The sequence below is a fragment of the Carassius gibelio genome, chromosome A20 (genome assembly GCF_023724105.1).
Source record: "Carassius gibelio isolate Cgi1373 ecotype wild population from Czech Republic chromosome A20, carGib1.2-hapl.c, whole genome shotgun sequence".
NCBI lineage: Eukaryota > Metazoa > Chordata > Actinopteri > Cypriniformes > Cyprinidae > Carassius > Carassius gibelio.
The window spans coordinates 27,703,621-27,730,981 of NC_068390.1; the positions used below are offsets into that span (position 1 = coordinate 27,703,621).

A 27,361-nucleotide genomic window follows, 5' to 3' on the forward strand; every position below is an offset into this window, starting at 1 on the left:
TGTTTTGTAACATTATAATTGACAGTAGAAATGTAACTTCTCATCTGCAGTAAACTGTGTAACGTGTTGGATCGTCTCAGTATGATCGCTGAGAATGTGGTCAAGAGGACGGGATTCTTCGTTAATCGACCTGACTTTTATTGCCACACGTTACGTCCTGATGAAAGGTAAATGACCTTTATAAAAAACATCCATTTGATTAAGATGAGAGAGTCTGTTTCAGCAGCGTGTGTGACACGCAAAAGGTGGAAGGAATACACAAATAAATCTGAGGTTGTGTAAATAATGTTGTTTATGTGTTTAATAACAAATATGTCTCATTTAAATTCACATTTATGTGTTGATGAAATGGCTGGGCTGTCAAATGTCTGTTTTTACATGCAAATGAAAATCGTTTGAAGAATATTCTGCAAATGTTTGCCACAGGGGTTTATCAAAACACTATATTAAAGGAACGGTTCTCACAAAAATAAACATTCCCTGACAATATTCTCACCCCCAGACCATCCGAGATGCAGTTAAGTTTTTCTTCATCAGATTTGGAGAAATGTAGCATTGCATCACTTGCTCAGCAATGGATCCTCTGCAAGTGAATGTGTGCCGTCAGAATTAGAGTCCAAACAGCTGATAAAAACATCACAATAATCCACAAGTAATCCACACCACTGCAGTCCATTTTTTAACATCAAACAAATTTTGATGAAACAGGTAGTGATGTAGAATAATTGGGCAGGGCTAAACAGGCAGTGATGTAGAATGGGTGGGCGGGGCTAAACAGGCAGTGATGTAGAATGGGGGGGCGGGGCTAAACAGGCAGTGATGTAGAATGGGTGGGCGGGGCTAAACAGGCAGTGATGTAGAATGGGTGGGCGGGGCTAAACAGGCAATGTTGTAGAATGGGTGGGCGAGGCTAAACAGGCAGTGATGTAGAATGGGTGGGCGGGGCTAAACAGGCAGTGATGTAGAATGGGTGGGCGGGGCTAAACAGGCAGTGATGTAGAATGGGTGGGCGGGGCTAAACAGGCAGTGATGTAGAATGGGTGGGCGGGGCTAAACAGGCAGTGATGTAGAATGGGTGGGCGGGGCTAAACAGGCAGTGATGTAGAATGGGTGGGCGGGGCTAAACAGGCAGTGATGTAGAATGGGTGGGCGGGGCTAAACAGGCAGTGATGTAGAATGGGTGGGCGGGGCTAAACAGGCAGTGATGTAGAATGGGTGGGCGGGGCTAAACAGGCAGTGATGTAGAATCGGTGGGCGAGGCTAAACAGGCAGTGATGTAGAATGGGTGGGCGAGGCTAAACAGGCAGTGATGTAGAATCGGTGGGCGGGGCTAAAATGGCAGTGATGTAGAATCGGTGGGCGGGGCTAAACAGGCGGTGATGTAGAATCGGTGGGCGGGGCTAAACAGGCGGTGATGTAGAATCGGTGGGTGAGGCTAAACAGGGAGTGATGTAGAATGGGTGGGCGGGGCTAAACAGGCATTAATATATATATATAATTGGTAGGCGGGCCTAAACAGGCAGTGATGTAGAATCAGTTGGCGAGGCTAAACAGGCAGCGCTTATAATCAGTGGGCGGGGCTAAACAGGCTGTCATGTAGAATTAATGGGCGTGGATAAACAGGCTGTGATGTATATATTTCACTGCTGAAGGTCTCCTAGTACTTCTAATACTAATACTAAGACTCCAAATAATATACCAAACAATTTTTCCTCCTGATGAGCTGCGTATGTGTACAGTGCTTCAAGCACTATTTCTGTCCTTCTCATAAGAGCTCAGAAAGCCTCCCATCTGAGTCACAGCTGAGGTAAATGCAGCACTTTTGTTGTTTTCCAGCTCTTGTTGTTGTAAAGCGTTGATGGTGCACGTGTTGAAGCACTTATTTGTTTTCAAACACACGAGGTGAAAGTTTGTTTTAAACGACTCTCTTTGTTGTTTCAGGTGGGGAGATCTCGGAGGGAAGGTCACACCGAATGGCAGGCTACAGGTTTGTTTTTGTTTGTTTTATTCATAAAGCACAATTTAATATGACAGCAGTTGCCAAAAGTTCTGTGACTGATTCCTACATAAAGAGAGTTAAAATATTCAAGCCATGAAAAAATTAAGGCATTAATGACTTTCTCAAGATCTATAATAGAAAGTAAAGTCTTTATTTTCATCAAAAGTCTCAGATTAAAAAAAAAACTGGACTTGACAACAGTGTTTATTTGTTTACAGGGGAATCAAAGCATTCTTATTTTTTTTTTTTTTTGCAGTGGTAGGATACATTTGCGTATCCTCAGCATAGCAATGAAAGTAGAGACCATGCTTCTTGAAAATAGATCCCACAGGAAGCATATATAATGAAAACAAGAGAGGAGCAAGAATCGACCCTTGAGGAATCCCACAAGTTAGTGGAACTGGAGTTGAGAAAAACTCACCCAGATTAACTGCAAAGCTTCTGTTCGATAAGTAAGACTTAACCCACTGAAGGACAACTCCTCGAAAGCCAACATAATGCTCCAGACGAGAAACTAAGATACTATGTTTTATGGTAGCAAATGCCGCACTAATATCTAATAATACCAAGATTGCTGAGGCTTCAGATTCAACGCTTAATAAAATATCATTATATACTTTTAAAAGCACCGATTCAGTACTGTGTTTTGCTCTAAATCTGACTGAAAAACTTGAATTTCTTATCAAAAACGTCTGTGATTGGATAAAAACGACCTTCTCTAGAACTTTCGAAAGGAAAATTAGTTTTGACATCAGTCTGAAATAAGAAAGGTTTTTTCAAAACAGGCTGCAGTGTAGCATGTTTAAAAAAAGCCTATAGACAGGCAACAATTTATTACAGCCAAATTCTTTGGGTCAATAACATTAAAAACTGTTGTCTTGTCTTCCTCAAAATCTGCTTCCTGTTGGTGCTCAGTCTGGTCAAGAAGTGTCCATTCAGAAACAAAGCGTTCATCTGAACCACACATTATTGATAATAACCAACAGTCACACACCTGCCTGATTTTACGTTGTTTAAATGTGGATGTACTCTATCAAAGATCTGTCAATGCTTTGTAAAATACAGTAAATTACTGTAATTATTTTTTTTGTAAACATTTCTGATGAGTATAGATTATTTAACCATTAAGTAGTCCTATCCTATTGTTTGCATACATGTTTGATGCAACTTGTGCACTTTTGAGGTCAGTAAGATTTTTCTTCTGCTCACTCATTTATTTGATCGGACATGCAGTACAAATTGTGACATTATTTCAGGTCAGAAATCATTTTTGGCATGTTGTTTTGACAGACAGGGGTTTTGAGGACGAACTGTGTGGACTGTCTGGATCGTACCAACACCGCTCAGTTCATGGTGGGTAAATGTGCTCTGGCGTATCAGCTCTACGCTCTCGGCATGATCGACAAACCAAAGCTTCAGTTCGACACGGACTGCGTCAGGTATCTGCGCAAACACACACTACAGCAGTTAGACACTCCTCTCCATCATACTGATGTTGTTAATGGTTTCCGCAGGTTGTTTGAGGAGCTGTACGAGGATCACGGCGACACGCTGTCTTTACAGTATGGAGGATCTCAGCTGGTGCATCGGGTGAAGACGTACCGTAAGATCGCGCCCTGGACGCAACACTCCAAAGACATCATGCAGACGCTCTCGCGTTATTATAGCAACGCCTTCTCAGGTAAACACCTGAACACCTGGATGCTGCTCTCATACTGCGGTGCGGTATTATGTTCATGGTACTCAAGAAACACTGTTATTATCAATGCTGAAATATATAAAATAAAACAAAATTATAAGTTAAGGGTGCATTAAATTGATCAAAGGTGACTGTAAAGATATTACAAAAGAGTTCTGTTTCAAATAAATGCTGTTCTTTTGAACTTTCTATTCATCTGTGAATCTTGAAAAAAAAAAAATGTACCACAGTTTCCACAGAAATATTAACTGTTTTCAATATTGATAATAATCAGAAATGTTTCTTGAGCAGTACATCATCATATTTTCACGATTTCTGAAGATCATGTGACACTGAAGACTGGAGGAATGATGCTGAAAATACAGCGGAGCATCACAGAAATAAATGATATTTTAACAGATATTCATATAGAAAACAGCTGTTTTAAATCATAATAATATTTCACAATTTGTACTGTATTTTTGATCAAATAAATGCAGCCTTGGTGAGCAGACGTCTTATATAAACAATTATTCTAAACTTTTGATGAGAAGGTTTTGCTTTGGGAATTGTTTTGCTTATATTTTTTGCTTAAACTTTTTATAACCAGAACAATATACACATAACATTTCCTTAAAATATTAATGCAAAAAAAAAAAAAATAACCATACAAAATGGACCATTAATAGCTTAAAACTAATATAATAACTAAAAAAAAAGCCCCTGACAACATTTCAACATCAACCAAATATGTTTTGACTATTTTTGCCAGTTCTGTTGAAAAATGTCTGATTTTTTTACTGTAAATCTGCAGTCATTCTCTCATATATATATATGAATCTGATTCAGTCTCTGTATCCATTCTGTCAAGAGTGGGTTTGTTCATCTTCAACCAATTCACAGTGAATATCTCCCGATCTTATCATTACAGTACAAATGAAAAAAAAAATAACTTTTACATTTATAACCAGATTTTCAATGATTATTCGTCATTTTTCTGCACACCCATCCATAGAAATGTATGTATTACATAATATTATGTTAATGTGCCGCGTTTCATAAGCTAATGATGGTCTGGAGCTGGAGAGAGAGAGACTGAGAGAGAGAGACTGAGAGAGAGAGAAAGAGCGAGAGAGAGAGAGAAAGAGCGAGCGAGAGACTGAGAGAGAGACCGAGAGAGAGACTGAGAGAGAGACAGAGAGAGAGAGAGAGAAAGAGCGAGAGAGAGAGAGAGAGAGAGAGAGAAAGAGAGAGAGAGAGAGCGGGCGAGAGACCTGTGTGAGCCATTATATCCTCCACCAACATTCTCTCCTTCATGAATTATTCATATCTGCCTTTGTGCTGATGGGTCGCTTTGTGTGAATAATTATGATTAGATTTATAAACGGCCGATCTCACGTTATTGGCCCTGTGCAGAGCCGAATCCATCAGAAAACGTGTGAATGCGCCGCATGCAGGGGTTTATTGTCAGGTTCTGCTGGATTTCCTGAAATCACTTTGCAGTTTTTCCTTGTTTATTTTGTGCCATTTATTGTATTTACAGACATGATTGTCATCATCATAGCAGCAACCCAGTTCTAGTCTCCGTGGTCACCGCGTCTCCAAACTCGAATCCCATTGGTTGCTAGTGAATATTTTTGGGTCACACTGTTTTCCCGTAATATTGCGTTTTGAACATTCACCGCGTCATCGCTTCCTCGCGGGAGTTTGATTTGCGCACACAAATTTGCATGTTGTAGTCTTAATTGCTTCATGTTCTCATAATAATGTTAACCTTATGATTTTTGGATATGAGTGAAATCTAATGTAACCCTGAAATGAGCTGTAATTGCCGTTTGGTTAATTGGCGAAGGCGCCGCATTACAATCAAGCGCTGTGATTATATTGCACCCGTGTGAATCGTTTGCCGTCAGCAATGCTCTGTTTGACATAAACAAACATTATGTGTGTGTGTGTGTGTGGAGAAAATTAATTAGTGATGCACCACATCAAAAAATCTTAGACGAGATGAGAACACTGCGCTGAAAACCGAAAATAAGTATTGAAAAAAATGTATCAATTCAAAGCAATATGAAATTTTTCATATTGTATTATTATATTATGTTGTTTATATTTTATATAATATTATACTATGTGTATTATGCATTTTTGTTATTGTATTAATCAAAGTAAATAATGTTATATAGTTTATGCATATATAATATAGTTTATGTGAGGATTGTTTTGAAATCACTTAAATTTAAAGTTTTATATTTCAGAGTATGTTAAATGTAAAAAAAAAATGGCTCAATAGTATTGATCCTTGATTCTGATTGGCTGAGCCAAGTTTGAAGCTGTTGTAAAATACTCTATAAACACACACCTTTGTTTACTTCTGTGTGTTGCTCGGCAACCACTTTGTTGCAACCACAACTGTTTCTATGCGCTGTAAGTCACTTTGGATTAAAGCGTCTGATAAATGCATAAATGTATAAGGAACACCCGTTTTATAAAAGCAATAATTCCCTTAAAGCCGTGGTTTACAGTAAATTTATAACAGCTGAGGGTGTTTTAGTCACTCCGCTCCGATTTATACTTATTGCTTTAATCAATAAGTAAGAGAGAGAGTTTATTTATTTATTCATAAATATATGTTTTTATGTTGCACAACTATAAAATGTTAAAATTACTTTTGGCTTAAATAATATTAAAAAAAAACTTCCCCTATAAAGTGTTTAAGAAATTTAATTTGTATGACCTGTTTTCTGAATGATTTAAAACCTTTTTGACTTCACATATTTAAAAATAAATAAAAAATATGATATATTATTTGTATATATATATTTTTTTTAACTCTTTAAATGATAAAAGTTATTTTAATTATATGTTTATTATTTTTACATTTTTTATTTAATTAATTAAATATGAGTTAATAATATTAATTTTGCTTCCATTTCGCAAGCAAATTATCAGAAATCATTGATTACATTAATGATGCCATTTTTTTTTCTCCATGCCAGTAACAAATTGTAAAGTATAATAAATATATATCTTTAGAAATTAATGAATATTGGAATAATGTTATTACTTTTATTAACTGCATTGATTAGTTCTTCAGCTCATCGGTAGAACTGTAAAGATAAAAGTGTAGTTTAGTAGAATAGCTCATTTTAGTTAGTTATTGATTGGGAGCTTGACGAGTCCAGAGAGACTTGTTTTTTTCTTTGACATAAGAGTGAGAGGAATGGATTAGTGATTCATTTTTCTCAGTGTGTCATTATAATCTTCTGCTCCCTGCATGTGATTGTCAGACAGAATGGGTGTTATTGGGGGGTTTAGCGCGTCCCGTTCGCTAGAGGACACCGCGACATCGTCTGGACTTATTCAAGGAATTTTTCACCCGAAAATGAACGTCATTTACCCAGAGCACAGAGCACAGGTGCATCACAGAGACCTGATGTGATGTGCACATTTTCACAGAGAAAATATGTTTCACTGCATTTTAAAGGCGGGTCCTGTCTTATTAAATATTATATACTAATTTATTCAATATATAGTAATATTAAATAGTTATAATATTTAGTTTAGCATTTTTAATAATTTTTTGTAACTGTTGTTTTAGCATCATTGAGATACTATTAAATATTTTATTAATATTTTGAGTTTTTATTTATACTTTCAGTTTCCATTTTAGCAAATTAAATCTTTTGGAATTGTTTTTTATTTTGCCTTTTTTTTGTATATGTTAAACATCTGTATAGTTTTTATTATTTGATTTTGGTTTTAATTTATTTTAGTACATGAAATTAAACTATAAGAAAATTAAATTAAGTTTGAATTAAATACACTTTTTAAGTACTTTATTACAGTTATTTTATTTCAAGTTGAGTTGTCTTATTTGAGTTTTTTATTCTTTATTTGTTGCTTTTTAATGTTTTAGTTATTTTATTTAAAGTAGCAAATTTATGCATGGTTTTAGTTCTAAACTATGTTAATGTTAATAGAAAAAATACTATAAAATAGTCATTGATACATGTTTGTTATTTTTATTTTTTTATTCTTTGTTTCTTATCCCATTGACATATTTGTTTTTGTTGTAAGCATAAACCTTACTTTATTTTTATTTTTTTTCTTTCCAGAATCTTTTTAAATGTTAAAAATATCTTTTTTATATGTAAAATACTGAAGAAGAGCTTCTTTTTTGCACTGTGCTGGTTAATTAAAGGAGTGGGTTTGAGGTTTAATCGAATGGCCATTCATATTTCTACCTATTTTTGAGACTCTTTTCTTGTTCTCCAGGTTGTATTTATAGCCTCGTCTCATTTAAACTCTCCTCAAGTAAATTCTGCTGAAATGAATCATAGTTCAGCACACATACTGTTCTTCAGGACAGTCTAATGGAGCCGCGCTGTTATATTTCAGTATAACACAGACTCTATTATACAGGTCAGTCTCAAGCACATGTTGTTTTTCACTCTAAAATCAAAAGAAAAAATTATTATTTAAGCAACATAAAGATTTATTTTTCTAATAGGGCAAAAATACAAAATAAAAATGTTTTAAAGTGTAATATAATGTTTAATTTCTGGGTTTTGGAGTGAGATCTTGGCATATTCTTGAGATTCACCTTTACTCTTCTGAATCTTTTTATTAAAATGTCTTTTGATTTAAAAAAATATACAAAATAATATTATATGAATTAAAATAATTAATATACATTTAGAATATAAATATAATTAAATAAAAATGATCAAATAAATGTATTTAATAAAATCAAATGTAAATTGAATAAATAAAATAAAAAACTTTTAAGAAATAAAGTCATATAAAATACTCTTTAATCATTATTGCAATTCATAAATGAAATGTAAATTAATAATAATGTAAAATTAAATTAAATGTAAAAAATAAATATATTTAAATAAAAATACAATTAAATAAAATTTATATCGGTGTTACTTTAGTATCATTGATATTCTATAATAGTTTTTATTAATAATTTAAGAAATTAAAATGTGTTTTAATGCGTTTAATTAACTATAATAACCCTACCTGTAGCTCATATACATTTTGTTGAAATGTCTGCCGAATAGAAAACTTATATAAATGTTCAAATAAAATTTAATAAAACATTATAAAATATTAAATATTTTACTCTTCCATGCTGGAGATTTGCTTGATGATGTTTTGTGGATGAACATGTTCGTGCATTAATGTCGCTCGTCTCGGTTCTCATCTCAGCTTTATTTAATTAGTAAGATGCTGAAATGGCCTGAGGTATAACAAGGAACGAGTGGAATTGCGTTCACTGCTTGTCGATTAACTCTTGATTACTCTGGGCTGCACATGCATGTGTTTGAGTGATGGTCCTCTGCATGTGCCACAATTATCACACCTTTAACCTGTGGATATTGTCAAAAACAAAAAAAAACACTGCTGTGCATCTGATTCTGTTATTGTTTGGTGGTGATCAGACTTTAGTTGGTTTGTTTTCATTGGCATCTCAAAACCAGTTCATATTGCTGAAGTGTTTGATGTTTGGATGCATAACCACTTTTTCAAACAAGCAATATTTATGATTCATTTGAAATAATAAAATAAAAGAACAATATAATTAAATAGAACATATTTATTCATATATAAGTATCCTGTTGTTAATCATGCTAGTAAAGCCAAGGACGGGCTCGATTCCAAATGAATGCATGAACTGATAAAAAGTGTATCTTGAATGTAATAAAATTTTATTTGGACAAAACATCTGCCAAATAAATAAATGTACATGATAAAATGCAGCCTGAACAAAGTATTGGGCAAACCGGAATAACTGACAGAAGTAACATTGATCGTTTGTGTCTCTCAGATGCAGACAGACAGGACGCGATAAACCTGTTCCTGCAGGTCTTCCAGCCGTCCGAGTCGAAGCCTCATCTCTGGGAACTGCCTACAGATTTCTACCTTCATCACAGCGATACCATGGTCCTCCCACAACAGCAGCACAGGTCTGACGCTAACGTCTTAATACTGTCTGAATAACAACCTGTGCTTTCTCTGGAGACTTCAACAGACGAGCAAAACACTGAGAGAAGAGATGCTCCTGACAGGGATTAACACCTGCTAGTAACATGCTAATAACGCTAGAAACATGCTAGCGACATGCTAGTCACTTGCTAATCATGCTAGTTAAATGCTAGTCACTTGTTAATCATGCTAGGAAAATGCTAGTAACACGCTAATTATGCTAGAAAAATGCTAGTGACATGCTTGTAACTTGCCAAGTATGCTACAAACATGCTAGCAACTTAGTAATTATGATAGTGACATGCTAGTCACCTGCCAAGTATGCTACAAACATGCTAGCAACATGCCAGTAACCTGCTAATCATGCTTGAAACATGCTAGCTACATGCTATTCACTTGCTAATCATTTTAGGAACATGCTAGTCACTTGCTAATCATGCTAGTGACATGCTAGTCACTTGCTGATCATGCTAGAAACATGCTAGTGACATGCTTGTAGCTTGCCAAGTATGCTACAAACATGCTAGCAACTTAGTAATCATGATAGTGACATGCTAGTCACCTGCCAAGTATGCTACAAACATGCTTGCAACATGCCAGTAACCTGCTAATCATGCTTGAAACATGCTAGCTACGTGCTATTCACTTGCTAATCATTTTAGGAACATGGTAGTCACTTGCTAATCATGCTAGTGACATGCTAATAATGCTAGAAACTTGCTAGTGACATGCTAGTCACTTCCTAATCATACTAGTGAAATGCTAGTCACTTGTTAATCATGCTAGGAAAATGCTAGTAACACGCTAATTATGCTAGAAACATGCTAGTGACATGCTTGTAACTTGCCATCAAATTTTTAAACTTTTCAAACTTTTTTCATGCTCTCTAGTCAGGCAACAACTGCTTAAAACGTTCAGGCTAGGCTTTCTTCAGCCAACCTAAAGTTTGTCTTAACAAACTTTTTTGTCTAGATTGAATATATTATTGTATGAAATTTATAAAAACATATAATCTGAGAATCACCATTATTAACCCCATTGGAATGAATAGAGTTGAATTATTTTGAATTTGTAACTCATGGTTGCTTAAAAGCATAACAAAAATTAATTGTCTTTAACAAAACATAATTCAAGTTTATTTGTATAGCGCTTTTTACAAATACATATTGCTTTTAAAAGTTTTTAAACTAAATTAATAAATTTTACGTGAACTTTGACTTTCAGATAGAAAACGTGATGAATTTTTAATGCTGCAATAGTTAGTCAATAAACGTACATACTTATGTTTATGAACTAAATTCAGTCCCAAAAGTGTGTGAGATCTGGAGAAGAGGCTAAATATATTTTACAAGAGTGTTTTTGACACTAATTTAACTCCACAGATAATTTAAAAAAAAGTGTTTTTGACACTAATGGTGCTCCATACAAACCCAAATTTTAAATGTTTTTATTTTTATATGGTTATATCTTTTAAGTTAATTCTGAAATATCAGAAAAAAATAATAAATTGTGTATTTTAAGGTTATTAAAGCCTTTACAAAGATTTTATTTTGAATTTTTTAGAAATGTTTGTGCATCTCTTCTGGGTCGAAATGACCCGAATGTGTTGTGAGAGTAAAAAAAACATGTGTCATCAAGAATGCATGGTGAAAAATGTAAAATCAATCACATAAAGTAATTTTAGCACACTTAAGTACAGTATAAGCACTAAAACTAATAATGTTTTCATTAGTGAACACTATGAACAGCTACTGGTTAGGGTTACATCGGAACATCAGAATGGTTTTCTGCCTCATTTAATTCGACGTGTGCTTCATTTGTAGCATCTGCAGTTTCACATGCATCCAGTCTCTGCCCATCTGTGGATTGTGGTATATTCTTATATTGCTGCGATGTTAAAGAAGCGTTTGTGCGGCCCGTGACCCACTTTATTTTCCTCCAGCCGTCCAACACGTTGCTTTGTGATGCCGCTTGCATAATGGACGCTAGACGACGTGACAAAAAACTATTATCAGACAACAAAACGAAATGAGAGGAACCTGATCTGTTTAGGGAAATTGTACTGTCAGATAGTCTCTGAAATGACGATTCGTGCTCCAGGACAAATAGGATGAACAGTGGGTTTAGAAAAGAATCAGCCCCCTTTAAAAAAATTATTACATTTTGTGGCTTTGGAGTTTTTGTTTTATCCAGCTGTATTTACTCAGTGTAAAAACGCTCCAGTATAAAGTTTTATGTATGTGTGTGTGTGTGTGTTTGTATATGTATAATTTATACACACACAGAGATGGATGTGTTTGTGTTTTTCTCTGCAGTTACACACACTGGTGGACTGACGGAGTGCTGACGTTCCTGCCGTCACCGTATGATGAAGGTGATCACTTTACACATCCATGAACACCGATAAGAGAGACGTGAACTGACATATAAATCACAAACACTGAGCCGAAGCAACCGTCTTATCAGTCAGGGTCCTGATCACATGGAGCTTCATGAGAGACTGATCTGAAACTCTCCATGCAGACTCTCATAATCACAGATTATTGATTTATGTGACTGAATATGAATCCAAATATTAATTAAAATATTTAATTTATATTAAAATTTATATTTAGTTATTTATATCTCAATGAATATTTAAGTAAACATTTAAGTGAACAATCTAAATATTTAAGTATATTTTAAAGTAAATAATTAATTGTTTATTTAATTTTAAAAAGTATTTGTCAACTTATTTGTCCTATTTATTTACTTAAGTGAATAAAAATGAATGAAAATGAATTTAAAAGCAAATGTTTATTTATTTATTTGTTAATTAAGATTTAAGAAAACATTTAAGTGAACAATTTTAAATATTTAAGTATATTCTAAAATAAATATATAGTTATTTAATTCATTTTAACATCTATCAATTTATTTACTTATTTGTGTATTTAAAGATTATATTTAATAAAACGTTTGTTTGTTATTTATTTGTGAATTAATATAAGTAAACATGTAAGTGATAAAATGTAAACACTTAAGTATATTTTAAATTAAATATTTAATTATATTCGTTTTTTTTATCAATCTTTCTATTTACTAATTTATGTGTATAAATATTTAAAAGTTAGTTTATTTATTTGTGAATGATTATTTAAGTAAACATTTAGATGGACAATTTAAACATTTAAATATTTTTTAAATTAAATAATTTTTAATTAGTTCTAAAATGTATTTATCAACCTATTTATTTAAAGTGAATAAATATATAAATATATATTTAAGTAAACATTTAAGTGAACAATTTAAAACATTTAAGCATATTCTAAAGTAAATCTATAGTTATTTAAAAAAATATATTTATTTACTTATTTGTGTATTTAAAGTATATTTATTTGTGAATTTATATTTAAGTAAACATTTAAGTACATTTTAAAGTAAATAATTATATTAGTTTATTAAATGTATTTATCAATCTATTTATTTGCTTATGTGAATAAATATTTAAATGTTTATTTATTTGTGAATTAATATTTAAGTAAATCAAATATTTTATATTTAAATATTTAATATATATTTAGTTCTCACCTCTATATGACACACAAATAATGCTCCATTTTTTCAGGTCATGACTTCATTCTTGCAGTGGAATATACTGTATAGAAATAAGTATACACAAATATTAGGTACAAATAGTTCTGATTTTTTATTTATTTTCTTAATTATTTTCACTGCACTCATCGCATTGCATTATGGGATTGCATTTTCCATTAAAGATTCTTATGTTACATGTAACAAGCAAAAATGTTAATTTATTCATTTTTGGAATTAATGAATTAATTTCTCTTTCTCCTTGTTTCTTGTTTTGTTTGTATTTAGACGAGATGTATTTGTATTTTCTGAATGTGTCTGTCTGTTTCAGCTCAGTGTGAGAAGAACAGGAGGAAGGTGACGGTGAAGCGTGTGAACCGCTTCGAAGAAAGCATCGACATCTACACCGAGTTCTTCAAGCCGTACGAACTCACCTCGTTCGACGACACGTTCAGCATCGCAATGACCAACTCCGCAAGGTCACACACTTCACACCAACACACACTTGGTCATGCTGTACTCTCGTCTGTTAGAGACTAAAATATAAAATAAAACAGATTAAGTAAAGTGTAATAATATAAATAAACACACACACACATATATATAGCAACACAAAGAAGTAAACAAAGGAGTGTGTTTGTGGAGTAATTTACTACAGATTTGAATGTGGCTCAACCAATCAGAATCAAGGAACGGAACTCTCCGTTTTAGAATTTTTATTAAATTAAGTTAAATATTTGAGTCTATATTGAAGTTAATAGTAAATCTATGTATCATGTGAATATTTAAGTAAATTTAAATTTTTATATAAATATTTCAGTTAAATTTAAAGTTTATTTACTTATTTATGTGAATGAACAATTAAGTGAAAGATAAATTAAATACTTAAGTACATTAATTGAAATATTTTAGTAAATATTCACATTTATTTATCTGAATGCATTTTTGTTTAAATATGAATTGAAATATTTAAGTGAATATAATACGTGTTTAAATGTTTAAGTAAATTAAATTATTTAAGTATGTATAAAAACAAATATTTAAAAATTGCTAAAATATGAACAGTTTTTATTTACTTGAATGGACATTTGAGTAAATAAAGATATTTAAGTAAATGTTAAACTTTGTTAACTAGTCAATGTAACAAAATTAAATTGTATTTACATATGTTAATCAATGTGAATTAGCATTTAAATAGATGTGAATGTAAATGTTTAATTAAATATTGAATTCTAACATTTTAAGTGTTTATTTACAAATGAAAATGAGTAAATGAAAATTTGAGTAAATATGAATTTACATATTTAAGTAAATACTAAAATACTACCTGTTTATGCTAATAAATATTTAAATATTAAAATAAAATGTTTATTTATATAAATGCTCATTCAATAAAATATTTTAATATATATAATCAAGGAAACATTAAAGTTTATTTACGTATGTGAATGAATTTTTCAGTAAATAGATAAGTTGTTTGCTTCTGGGTTCGTTTGTTTAAAAAGCATCTTATACGGTGTCTCATATCTGTGAGTAAAATCTGTTTAGCTCTTCATTCTGCTCCGGGATGAGTAACACAGAAGTCGGTCTAGTGTGTGTTTCTGGTGAACTCATCTTCTGTGTTTCGGTCACACTTGGGGTCCTTCTGTTCAGTTGTGAAAGTGTTTGATTGAGGTTTACAGTGTTGTCCGTCTCCTGTTGTCGATCAGACGGGGTTCAGCTGCTCTCGTATTTATGGCTCCTCCTTTACCATCTCGTCTCACCAAGTGTTGGAAAATCCGTCTGGTAGTTTGCCTCATTTTCATAAAGATAAATGTGCCGTTTGCTTGCTTTACTTAAGTCAGATGAATGCATGAGTTACTCATTTTAATGAACTATTGATTAGTTCAAGCATTTTCTGTTTAATTAGGGCTGTGGATAGATGTATATGTAACGTTTATTAAATGTAACAAGAAAATTGTCTAAAATTATATTTTGTTGACATTTTAAGTACTTTTTTAAAAATCAATTTCAATTTATTTAGTATTTTTGTATTTCTTAAAGAAAGGAATATGGGTTTCCTTTTATTATTTTAATTTTTTTTAATTATAGTTGTAGTTTTTCTGAATTCAGTTTTAATGGTCAAACTAAATTGTATACAGTTTTAAAACTCTAAGATCTGTTTTACTTCCTAAAATCTGTTTTCTTTTTTTAATTTCTATGCATTCTGTTTTAAAGCTTTTAGTACATTTTAATATTAAAAAAGCATGTGTAGTCAATTTATTTATTTATTTTACATTTATTCATTACCCTATGAAATGTAGCATTTTTCCAGAAATTCTTTATGATTTAGGACATTTATTATTAAAGGACTGTGATAATCAAATGAAGGCATAGTAGTTTAATAGTTTAATCTTTTATTAGAAAAAAATAATCAAATAAAAATGTAATATATTTATTTTTCGGCAAACAAAGTGCTGCTCAACAGAGCTTTACTGTTTTAATTTAAACTTTTAAAATCTTATAAATCTTACTGATTTTTTAAAGAATTAAAAAAAAAAAACTTAAAGTATTAAAATAATAATAATAACAGTTATTTTTTTATTATTTGATGGGTACATTCTACTGTACAGTAGTAACACATCTGTCACAATGTCTTTGAGTTCAACTGAACTTTTATTTTGAAAAAGCGATGTGATGATTTGTATATAACTGATATTTGAGTATACAGTGTGAAAGAGAGTTGAGAGTTCCTTTACACCTGTTTGTGCACAGAAGGTTTTTCTACATCTTCTCATGATTTCATGGTCTCGTTTTTTAGGGAGTTCATGCCGAAGACGTTGGGCCTCGATCCCAGTCCATTCACTGTCCGCAAACCAGACGAGAGCACAAAGTCAGTGCTGGGGTGAGTCTGAGAGATCTGCTGTTTCCTTCATCAGCTCAGCGAGTTCAGCATGTAAACAAATAATGTAATTAATTGTTAATATAATTTAGGTAAAATGTTATTGTAATGGTTTTAGTTGTAGTTAATGATAATGATATCATATCTGACGGTTCAGTAGGTCAGAGTTGATTTGTTTCTTTAAACTCTAACTCTGTAAACTTTAACTCTATAAACTCTTATTCTAAAAACTCTACCTCTGTAAACTCTAATTCTGTAAACATCACATCTGCAAACTCTAACTCTGTAAACTCTAACTCTATGAACTCTTTCTTTAAACTCTAACTCTGAAATCTCTGTAAACCAACTCTATAAACTCTAACTCTGTAAACTCTATGTAAACAGTAACTCTGTAAACTCTTTCCCTAAACTCTTAACTATATAAACTAACTCTATAAACTCTATGTAAATTCTATAACACTGTACTCTTAAGTTTGTAAACTCTCTGTAAACCAACTCTATAAACTCTCATTCTGTAAACTCTGTAAACCAAATCTGTAAACTATATCTCTAAAAACTCTCATTTCCTAATCTCTAACTCTATAAACTCTCTATAAACTGTAATTCTGTAAACTCTCATTTTCTAAACTTTAAGTCTTTAAACCAACTCTTTAAACTCTCATTCTGTAAACTAACTCTATAAACTCTAACTCTGTAAAATCTCATTATCTAAACTTTAAATCTTTAAATCAATTCTATAAACTCTAACTCTATAAACTCTAACTCCGTAAACTCTATGTAAACCAACTCTGCAAACTCTCATTCTGTAAACAGTAACTCTATAAATTCTTTCCCTAAACTATATAAACTAACTCTATAAACTCTATGTAAATTCTATAACTCTAAAAACTCTACCTCTGTAAACTAACTCTGTAAACCCTAACTCCAAAAACTCTCATTCCCTGATCTCTAACTCTATAAACTAACTCTAAAAACTCTATATAAACTCTAATTCTGTAAACTCTCATTTTCTAAACTTTAAGTCTTTAAACCAACTCTATAAACTCTCATTCTGTAAACCAATTCTATAAACTCTAACTCTATAAACTCTAACTCTGCAAACTCTCATTCTGTAAACAGTAACTCTGTAAACTCTCTTTCCCTAAACTCTAACTACATAAACTAACTCTATAAACTCTATGTAAATTCTATCACACTATAAACTCTAACTCTGTAAACTCTCTGTAAACCAACTCTATAAACTCTAACTCTATAAACTCTCATTCTGTAAACTCTGTAAACTATAACTCTAAAAACAGTCATTCCCTAATCTCTAACTCTATAAACTAACTCTATAAACTCTCTATAAACTGTAACTCTGTAAATTCTCATTTTCTAAACTTAGTCTTTAAACTAAATCTATAAACTCTCATTCTGTAAACTAACTCTATAAGCTGTAACTCTGTAAACTCTTTCTCTAAACTTTAAGTCTTTAAACCAACTCTATAAACTCTATGTAAACTCTAACTCTATAAACTTTCATTCCCTAATCTCTAACTCTATAAACTAACTCTATAGACTCTCTGTAAACTCTAACTCTATACACTTTCATTCCATAATCTCTAACTCTATAAACTAACTCTATAGACTCTCTGTAAACTCTAACTCTATACACTTTCATTCCCTAATCTCTAACTCTATAAACTAACTCTATAGACTCTCTGTAAACTCTACCTCTATAAACTCTCATTCTGTAAACTCTACCTCTATAAACTCTCATTCTGTAAACTCTAACTCTATAAACTCTCATTCTCATTCTGTAAACTCTACCTCTATAAACTCTCATTCTGTAAACTCTAACTCTATAAACTCTCATTCTCATTCTGTAAACTCTAACTCTATAAACTCTCATTCTGTAAACTCTACCTTTATAAACTCTCATTCTGTAAACTCTACCTCTATAAACTCTAACTCTGTAAACATTTGTCCATTGAAAGTGTTTAATGAGATTGTGGATGAGCTGCTGATCTGGTTCCTCTGCTCTGGTCTCTCAGCAGTAAGTCCAGTAAAGAGGAGGCGGTGTTGCAGAGGAAGACGGCAGCCAGTGCTCCTCCTCCTCCCAGTGAGGAGCAGATCTCCAGCAGCTCTGAGGATGACTCAGAGGAAGAGCGTGAGGAGGACGGGACGGCCTCACAGCGCTCCACACCAGTCAGACTGACCGAACCGAGCGACAGCAGCCGCCTGCATGAGGTATTCACCATTAAACTTACACATACTCCAGCGCATGGACTGCAGCTGCTCTGAACACAAGCTTTTGTGCTGTGGCTGTTCAGAATGCAATGCTAGCATACTAATATAACTGTATCTGCAGTATGTACACTGTATACAGTATGCATGTGTACTAAGCAACAAGAGACAAGAGAGACCCTAACCCTAACCCTAACCCTATCCCACAATGCAACATTGAACTTTTACTGTTCAAACATGCATACTGTTTTACATGATATTTTTTTATAAAAAGTAGGTAGTGTACATTATATACTGAACAGCATTCAAAAAGAAAGTGAGCAAGTAGTTTCAAACTATATATATTACTTAGAAATTAAATAAAATAAAATAATTATATAAAAAAAATATATATTTATTTTAGCATTTCTATTTTCTTCTAGTTTAGGTTGAAGTATTGAAATAACTTGACTGCATGAACTGCAACTTAAAACACTGTATTTAAAAAAAAAACATCAACTAATAACAAATAATTACTGCAACTTTAAAATTACAATTAAAAACACAAAACGCAAAAAACTGTTTCAAAATATTACATTTATTTAAATACTTAATAGTTTTTTTTTACTATTATTTAGGGTTATTTTTAATTCTTTAAAAAGTAAAAAAAAATTAATAAATAAATAATTAAATGTATTATAAATACTGTATCTGTTGATATGATTAAATTAATTTTGTAAAAAAAAAAAAAGATTCTTCCATAAAACAATTAATGATAGAAAAAATGTAAAATTAATGATATAAAAAGTAATTTTATTAATTCTTTAAAAATAAATATAAATAATTAATAAATGTATATTATTTATTTTTCTTATATAAAAAAATTATATATATGATATGAATATTTTAACCAAATGTAATCCTATCAACAAAAATGTATTTAATTGTTAATATAATTACTGTAGTTAATGTAATGAATTTTTGTTTTATATTATATTGTATAATGCAATACATTGTGGGATCCATACAGTATTAAACCTGTAATTAAATCAGATTAAATAAAATCAGAAAGGGCAGCGAGATGAAAAGAAATCTTTCCATATAATTAGGATTGGAAATGTAAGTCATGTGACCAAGAGAGAAGCATGCTGATGTCCTGAAGGAAACAGAATTGGATCATAATCAAGTTTTTCAAAGTTTAGTTTGTATTTCTTTTTTCTGAGCTGACTGTTGCACAATTTTTTTTTATAAATATATATATAAAAAAGGAAAAAATTACAGATAACAATTAATTACATTAACACTGTTAATTATATTAGCACTATACAAACATTTTCCTCACTTTTTATATATAATGTTATATAATATATGATATTTAATTTTGTATAATATTTTATTTGTATTATAGGAAGAAATAGGAATGATAATGACATTTACACACACACACACACACACACACACACATAAATATATCATTTTTATTTTTCCTCAGTTTTTGTATTAAAAATATAAATTATAATGAATATATAAATAAATTATATATTTTCTTCAAGTTGTATATTTAGAAAAAAAAAAAATATATATATATATATATATAAATTATATTTCAGCAATTTTTATATTATGATTTTATATATATATATATACTTTTATATAATGTAAATAAAAGTAAAATGCATTTACTCATTTATTTTATTAATTTGTTATATATATATATATATATATATATATATATATATATATATATATATCTATATATATATATATATATGACATGAAGTGAGTGTGAGTTTGTCTGTCAGTGTTTTCTGAGCTCTGTGTGAGTCTCTGTGTCCGCAGATGCCTTACGCTCAATAATACGCCTGATCCCTTCTTTATTAAGATCTCCAGTGTGATTCTGATGATGCTGTAATCGAGTTTATATCCTGAAGAAACATCTTCAGTTCAGCTGAGGTTCTTCTGGTGCGTGTGTAGAGTCAGAAGGGATCTGTAGAGGTGCATTGCTTATGACACTCACAGTATAATCCTTTCTAATTTACAGCGTACAAATACACTAACTGATACTGTGTTGCTTATAATGCAAAGCATAGAGAAAAACTAATGCAATCAATAGCAAAATGTCTTCATATATTTAATTATTTTGCATGATAGTTGTTCAATTTTATGTCTCAATGTCATAAATGTTTTGCTTTAGACGAACAGCTTCCACTAAATGTTAATAAAATCTTTATTTTTTTAAGAACTTGAACTGACTTGGTAGCAATAAATGAATGTTGACATGAATGAAACATAAATGCAACATAAATAAAATTAATATTAATAAAAAAAAGTCTATAATTTTTTATTGATTTTTCAAATTTTATCTTTTTTCATTTAGTTTTTTTAAATACTTATTTTGATAATATATCAATGGTTTCATATGTTATATATATTTAATTAATATATATATTTTCTATTAATTTTTTTTTCTAATGCATCCAGCAGCTGAATGAACAAAATAATAAAAAATATACATGGATTCTTTTTTTCATGTCTATATTTTTGTTGAATAAATGTAGATTTCGTTTTATTATTTTATTTATATAAACATTTGGCTGTTTCTAATTCATTCAGCAGTTGAATAAACAACACAAATGCAACATTAAAAATATATTTTTTTTTGTATAGACAACAAAACAAGCAAAAAAACTATGTATATATTTCTTTCTTTGTTTTTGGTGTGTTTCACAGTTGGCAGTTTCTAATGCATTTAGTGTAAATGCAACTTTAAAAAATATAAGCTATACATGTTTAAAATCTATGTGTATGAGATATAATCTGATCATTTTTAGATGCATTTTATGTGTATTTGTGTTTTATTTTTGCATGTTTCTCATATGTTTAGCCCCGAATAAACTGTGATTTTATATATATATGACAACAGATCCCAAATGTGTCTCTCTCTCTCTCTCTCTCTCTCTCTCTCTCGTGTGACTCGAGGTTTCTGCTGGTTTGCCTCACAACGAGGCTGTTTGAGTTTCTTTACCTCGAGAGACACTGAAGGAGGGATTGAGAGAAGAACAGAGGGATTTTAGTGGATGAGAGATGAATGAACGCTCAGGACTTTAATCAATAATATTAATACAGACTCTTCTCCTCTCTTTCTTGCATTAAAAACACTCTTTTCTTTTTAACATGAGTGAAAATGTGCTGCTCATATTGTTCAGGTCAGACTGATAAAATAAACTTGAGCCACTCATTTCTAACATATTTTAGGGCCCTTTAAAAATCTTTTACATTTGTTCTTTTTTTATTATTATTAATTAATTCATTTATTGTATTCTTGTATTATTGTATTTATTGTAATTTGTTTATTTAAGTAATGGAAAATATGTCTAATTATTGAAATCATGAAACATATACAATGTAACAACATTTTAATTAAAAGTCTAACATAAAATTACTTTTTAGGGCCATATATAAAGTAACGGTTTTATTTTATTTTTATTTTCTTTATAAAAAAAATGCTTTTCCCCATTTATATTTAGTGTAACTTGACGTACTTAACTAGAACTAGAAATAACTATATATATATATATATATATATATATATATATATATATATATATATATATATATATATGTATATGTGGAAATATGAAAATAAAGATGTATTCAGAATATTAGAGAAAAAAACTATATTAGAAAAAAAGGCTAATTATCTTATTTTGCTTCATAAGTAGATGTATCTGGATTTGTGGATGTTTAGATAATTGCACTAAAAAACAAGACACAAATACTGAGCAAGAAAATAATTTTTGCAGTGTATACTGTAGTTTAATTGTGACCGTTCATGAATCATTATTTATGAGCATTAATGTAGGAATAAATGTGATGTTGGTGTTTGCATGAAATCAGGAAGGTCCCAAATGAAGGAAGGAGATATTAATGAGGACGAATGAAAGCGTCACACAGATCCGGTTCGGTTTGTCAGAGTCACACTGACCTGTTTTCATGGACACACACACACACACACACACACAGGTTGTTGTGTATGTCAGGAGAGCAGAACTGAGTATTCATATAAATATTGATATCATAGCTGTACATAATTTATATTAAACAGCTTAGAGTTTGATAACTTTATTCAATTATTGTATAATTCCTTCCTGATGAAGGGCACAGGTAGCTAAATGACATTTATTCTAATGCGTTTATGTCAAGATTGTTTTAAAAAGATGTTTTTGTTTTTTAATTCAGTCATTTTGAATGGCTTGACTGATGAAATTGGGCGAATTGAATGGCTATAGTTAAAGGTTAAAGGTTAAATATTAGAGACATCAGTGATCCTCTCCTGTCAAAAAAAAAAAAAAAAAGAAGCCATCAAACAAATATTAAAAATATACAGTTTTTGTTGTTTGTACATTAATTTAAAGATTGAATGCAAAATTATTGCAATATAAAAGTTTATTTAAAAACTTTAGTGTTAGGTGATACGAATCACGATTAATTTCAGAAAATAAATTCTGTGATTGATTAGTAAATGTTTTTTTTAATTGATTGACAGCACTACTTTATTTATTTATTTGGGTTTTGCTTTTTTTTTGGCTTTTTGCTTTGGAATTTTTTTTTAAGCTTATTTCTTTTCCTTTTGTATGTTTTTTTTTTTAATTCTACTGTTTTTTCTTTTTTGGACTTTTGTTTGTTTGTTTTGTTTATTTTGTTTATTTTTCATTTCCCCCCTTTTTATTTATTTATTTATTTATTTAATTTTCTTCCTTTTTTTGAAAATAAATGGTTTTTATTATAGTTTTCTTCTTTTTGGCTTTTATTTTATCAAATGTTTTTCTTTCTTGTTTTTTTTTTTATTCCTGTTGGTTTTTCTTTTGGATCTACTTTTTTCCCTTTTTTGTTTGAAAAGCTTTCTATTATTAATTTTAATTAATAAAATAAAATGTAATTAATGAAGTTTTCTTTTTATCCTTTTTTCTTGTTTTGGCTTTTCTTTTTGTAAAAATCGTTTTATTGTTTATAAAAAAAAAAAAAAAAAAATTACTTTTTTTTTTTTCCCGTCTCTTATTTTCTTCAGTTTTTGGTGTGAATGTGACCTGGACATGTTTCTGTGAGATTCTCCCAAAGTCTTCTGCCTCATTTCGTCGTGTCACCATCAGATTTAATGATGTGTTACTCTAAAAGTTTTTGTAATCCGTTTTAAAAGTTTACTCCCTGGTGGTAGATCTAAATTATCAGGTGTGTTCGTTTCATTCTCATTTCATTCGCTTCAAAAGTCTTCAGTCTTTCTGTTGAAAGTTTTTGTTCTCTCATGTCTGTTTTCGCTCGTGTTTCTTCGTCTCTCATCGTCTCACGTGTAATGCATCGCTCACATTCGCCTTCGTCGCGTGCAGACGGTGGATAAACTCAGCGGCCGCGGCTGATGAAATATTAAAACATGAAAACCTCATTACTGCGACACTGTAATTACTCCGGTGCGTGTGAAACGCCGCATCAGTCACGGCTGGAGTTTAATCAGTGTGTGTAGGAGTAAACCGAGCGCGTGGAGGGAAACACCCGTACACACACACACACACACACACACACACACACACACACACACACACTCGTCAAACCTTCAGCCGTTACATAACCGCGGCTCGTTAGTGAGGGAAGCCCCTTCAGTTCACTTCTCTTTAAAACACACACAGCAAGAGTCATACACTTTCCTTTATACAAGAACATTATACAGTTCACAGTAAGATTCTCTTATTCTCACCCAATCTGCATTTTTAAATAAACACAGTAAAAATTGTGAACTATTATTACAATTTAAGATACAATTAGCATCATTCCTCCAGTCTTCAGTGTCACATGATCTTCAGAAATGATTCTAATTGTGTGACCTTTGACCTCGTTGACCCTTTGACCTGTGTGACCTCTCAGGATCCTCCTCAGCAGCGTCTGCCGCCGGTCAGAGAGACGTACGGCCTGAACCTGCTGGTCAACCCACCGGATGAAGACCTCCTCATATACCACAGGTCAGAGACACAGGGAAACATTTCTAATACTTTTACCATTTAAACCATACACACTCATACATACACTCACACACACACACTCACACGCTCACACACAAACACACACACACACTCACACACAAACACACACACACACTCACACACAAACACACACACACACACACGCACACGCATTCACATCACATTCACACACAAACACACACACGCACCCGCTCACACACACGCACAAGCACATGCTCACACACACACGCACACGCTCACACACAAACACACACACACATTCACATCACATCCACACACAAACACACACACGCACCCGCTCACACACACACACACGCACAAGCACATGCTCACACACTCACACACACACACGCACACGCTCACACACAAACACACACACACATGCACACACACGCACCCGCTCACACACACGCTCACACACACGCTCACACACACACACACATGCACACACACGTTCACACACTCTCTCACACACAAACACACACGCGCACACACATGCACAAGCACACGCTCATACACAAACACACACATATCACACTCTCTCTCACACACAAACACACACTCATTCACTCACAAACACACGCGCAAATAAAAGCACAAGCACACACTCACACACACACACACACACGTTCATACTCTCTCACTCAAACACACACACACACACGTTCACACTCACACAGACTCTCTCTCTCTCACACACACACACCAACAAACACACGTGCACACACACCCACAAACACACGTGCACACACACACACACACACGTTCATACTCTCACACACACACACACACACACACTCACAAACACACACACACACACACACACACACAGTCTCACACACACACACTCACTCACTCACTCACTCACAAACACACGCGCACACACACACACATGCACACACGGGTTCACACTCTCTCTCACACACAAACACACTCGCACACACACGTTCACACTCTCACACACACACACACACACACACTCACAAACACACACACACACAAACACACTCGCACACACATACACACACACACACTCACTCACACTCTCAAGCACACACTCACTCACACAGTCTCTTACACTCTCACACAAACACACACACATGCACACACTCGTTCACACACTCTCTCTCTCTCTCTCACACACACACACAATGCAGACGTTTGTAGGAAATGCCTGACCTTGAATCAGTTTTTCAGAGCTGTCAGTATCTGCTCCGTGTGTTGAGTGTTTCATGATCCTGTGATTCTGCTGATTCTTCATCTCTGTCTGTTTATAGATTTGCTCATCTGGGTCAGAACCAGCACAAGGTGGAGAGACGTGATGATATGAAGAAACTAGACGCCGGCCTCAGCCTGTGAGTGTGTGAGGAGAAAATATGTGTGTGTGTATATTCATATAAATTCATTTATTTTTTTGCATTTCATAGCCATAATTACTTGTAATAATAATTCAATTATTTGCTCATCATTTATCATTTTTATACACTACCATTCAAATGTTCGGAATAAAAATTGTTGTCTCTTTTGCGCATCGAGGCTGCATTTATTTGATCAAAAATACAGTAATAACAGTAAAAATGTTAAATATTATTATAATTCCAAACAGCTGTTTTCTATGTGAATATCTGTTAATATGTAATTTATTTCTGTGATCAAAGATGAATTTTCTGCATCATTACTCCAGTCTTCAGTCTAAATGCCTTGATTCACTTTTGATTATTTTCAAAACAAATAACTTTCAATGTACATATTTGAGTACTTCATTTATACATTTGTAGTATTTTTGTATAATATTTAAGTAAACATTTAACATTTTTAGTAAATGTACAGATAAAGTGTAATCTGGTCTTTGTTTTTCATGCATATTTAGTTCAGAAACACTAACTCTCTTCATGTAATTGCAGTCAGTTGTAGGATTCGAGCTTTAAAGCAAAGCATTCACGAGACGATCGATCATAAAACAAGCCCACGGTTAGGCAGGAATTAATTCTATTAGTCTAGCAGCAGTCGAAACCACGAATATAGAGCGTGACTCGTGTCTGTCTGAATACATCCTGTAATATCTAACCTGTCATGAGAAAAGAAAGAGCGTGAGTCATGATTCATGAATTACTGCTTCATTTACATTCCTTTACCTTTTATTGACTCTGCATTTCATGAGACTGAGTCACTTTAAAGTTCGTTTAGTCTCTGTTCTTATTTTAGATTGGATGAGTGTGAAGGCATGACAAGAGATTGGGTTGTTGTTAAACATTTTTATATTTTTCACATTTATATGCATTTATTTGTTTATTCATTTGTGCTTAAATTTGCTAAAAGGCGCATTTTCATCAGCAGTTGCTTTTGCATGATGTTAGAAAAAAAATAAGAAGAAATTGAGCGAGTATGCATGTATTTAAATTAAGTATAATCTGCAACTTTTGCTCATTTTGCTCAATATAAAAAACATATTTATAGCACTACATATAATATTATCCTGCTTATTCTTTAATTTTTTTTTAATGTTCAGTTATTGGAATTAAATAATTATATATTGTTATTGTTTATATTTTTAATCTAAATTTCATGCATATCTTTTTAAAGATTAAAAAACTTTATTTAATATTCAGTTATTAGAATTAAATAATTTTATGTTGTAGTATTTTGGAAAATCTTTAATACAGATCTTTAAAAAACTTTATTTAATATTCAGTTTTTAGAATTAAATAATTTTATATTGTAGTATTTTGGAAAATCTTTAATACATCTTTAAAAAATTTTTTTATATTTTTATAAAATTGTTATAAATAATTATCTAATATTCAGTTTTTAGAATTCAATTCAATCTAATTTCGGACCTATAGCAAATATTAAATTATTAGAATTGTATATTCAAATATTTTAAAATGTTTATCTAATTTCTTGCATATTTGTTTAAATGAAAAATTTGTAAATATATAATTATGAGAATTCAATAAGTTATAGTATGTTTTAATGTTATTAATAATAACATTTTT

The 27,361-nt window shown here is 31.7% G+C and overlaps 1 protein-coding gene across 2 annotated transcripts in view; it reads left to right on the forward strand.

Moving 5' to 3' along the window:
• Positions 1 to 27,361, forward strand: part of fig4a (FIG4 phosphoinositide 5-phosphatase a) — a 59,973-nt gene that overhangs the window by 31,974 nt on the left and 638 nt on the right. The window contains exons 13-23 of one of the 2 annotated variants that reach the window (XM_052535491.1): positions 51 to 167; positions 1,942 to 1,987; positions 3,290 to 3,438; positions 3,514 to 3,680; positions 9,517 to 9,655; positions 11,990 to 12,048; positions 13,579 to 13,726; positions 16,048 to 16,131; positions 18,162 to 18,357; positions 24,250 to 24,344; positions 25,643 to 25,720. In XM_052535491.1, coding sequence (XP_052391451.1) covers positions 51 to 167; positions 1,942 to 1,987; positions 3,290 to 3,438; positions 3,514 to 3,680; positions 9,517 to 9,655; positions 11,990 to 12,048; positions 13,579 to 13,726; positions 16,048 to 16,131; positions 18,162 to 18,357; positions 24,250 to 24,344; positions 25,643 to 25,720 — 1,278 coding nt within the window. The remainder of the gene's footprint in view (positions 1 to 50; positions 168 to 1,941; positions 1,988 to 3,289; positions 3,439 to 3,513; positions 3,681 to 9,516; positions 9,656 to 11,989; positions 12,049 to 13,578; positions 13,727 to 16,047; positions 16,132 to 18,161; positions 18,358 to 24,249; positions 24,345 to 25,642; positions 25,721 to 27,361) is intronic. The other variant, XM_052535493.1, reaches the window with a different exon arrangement.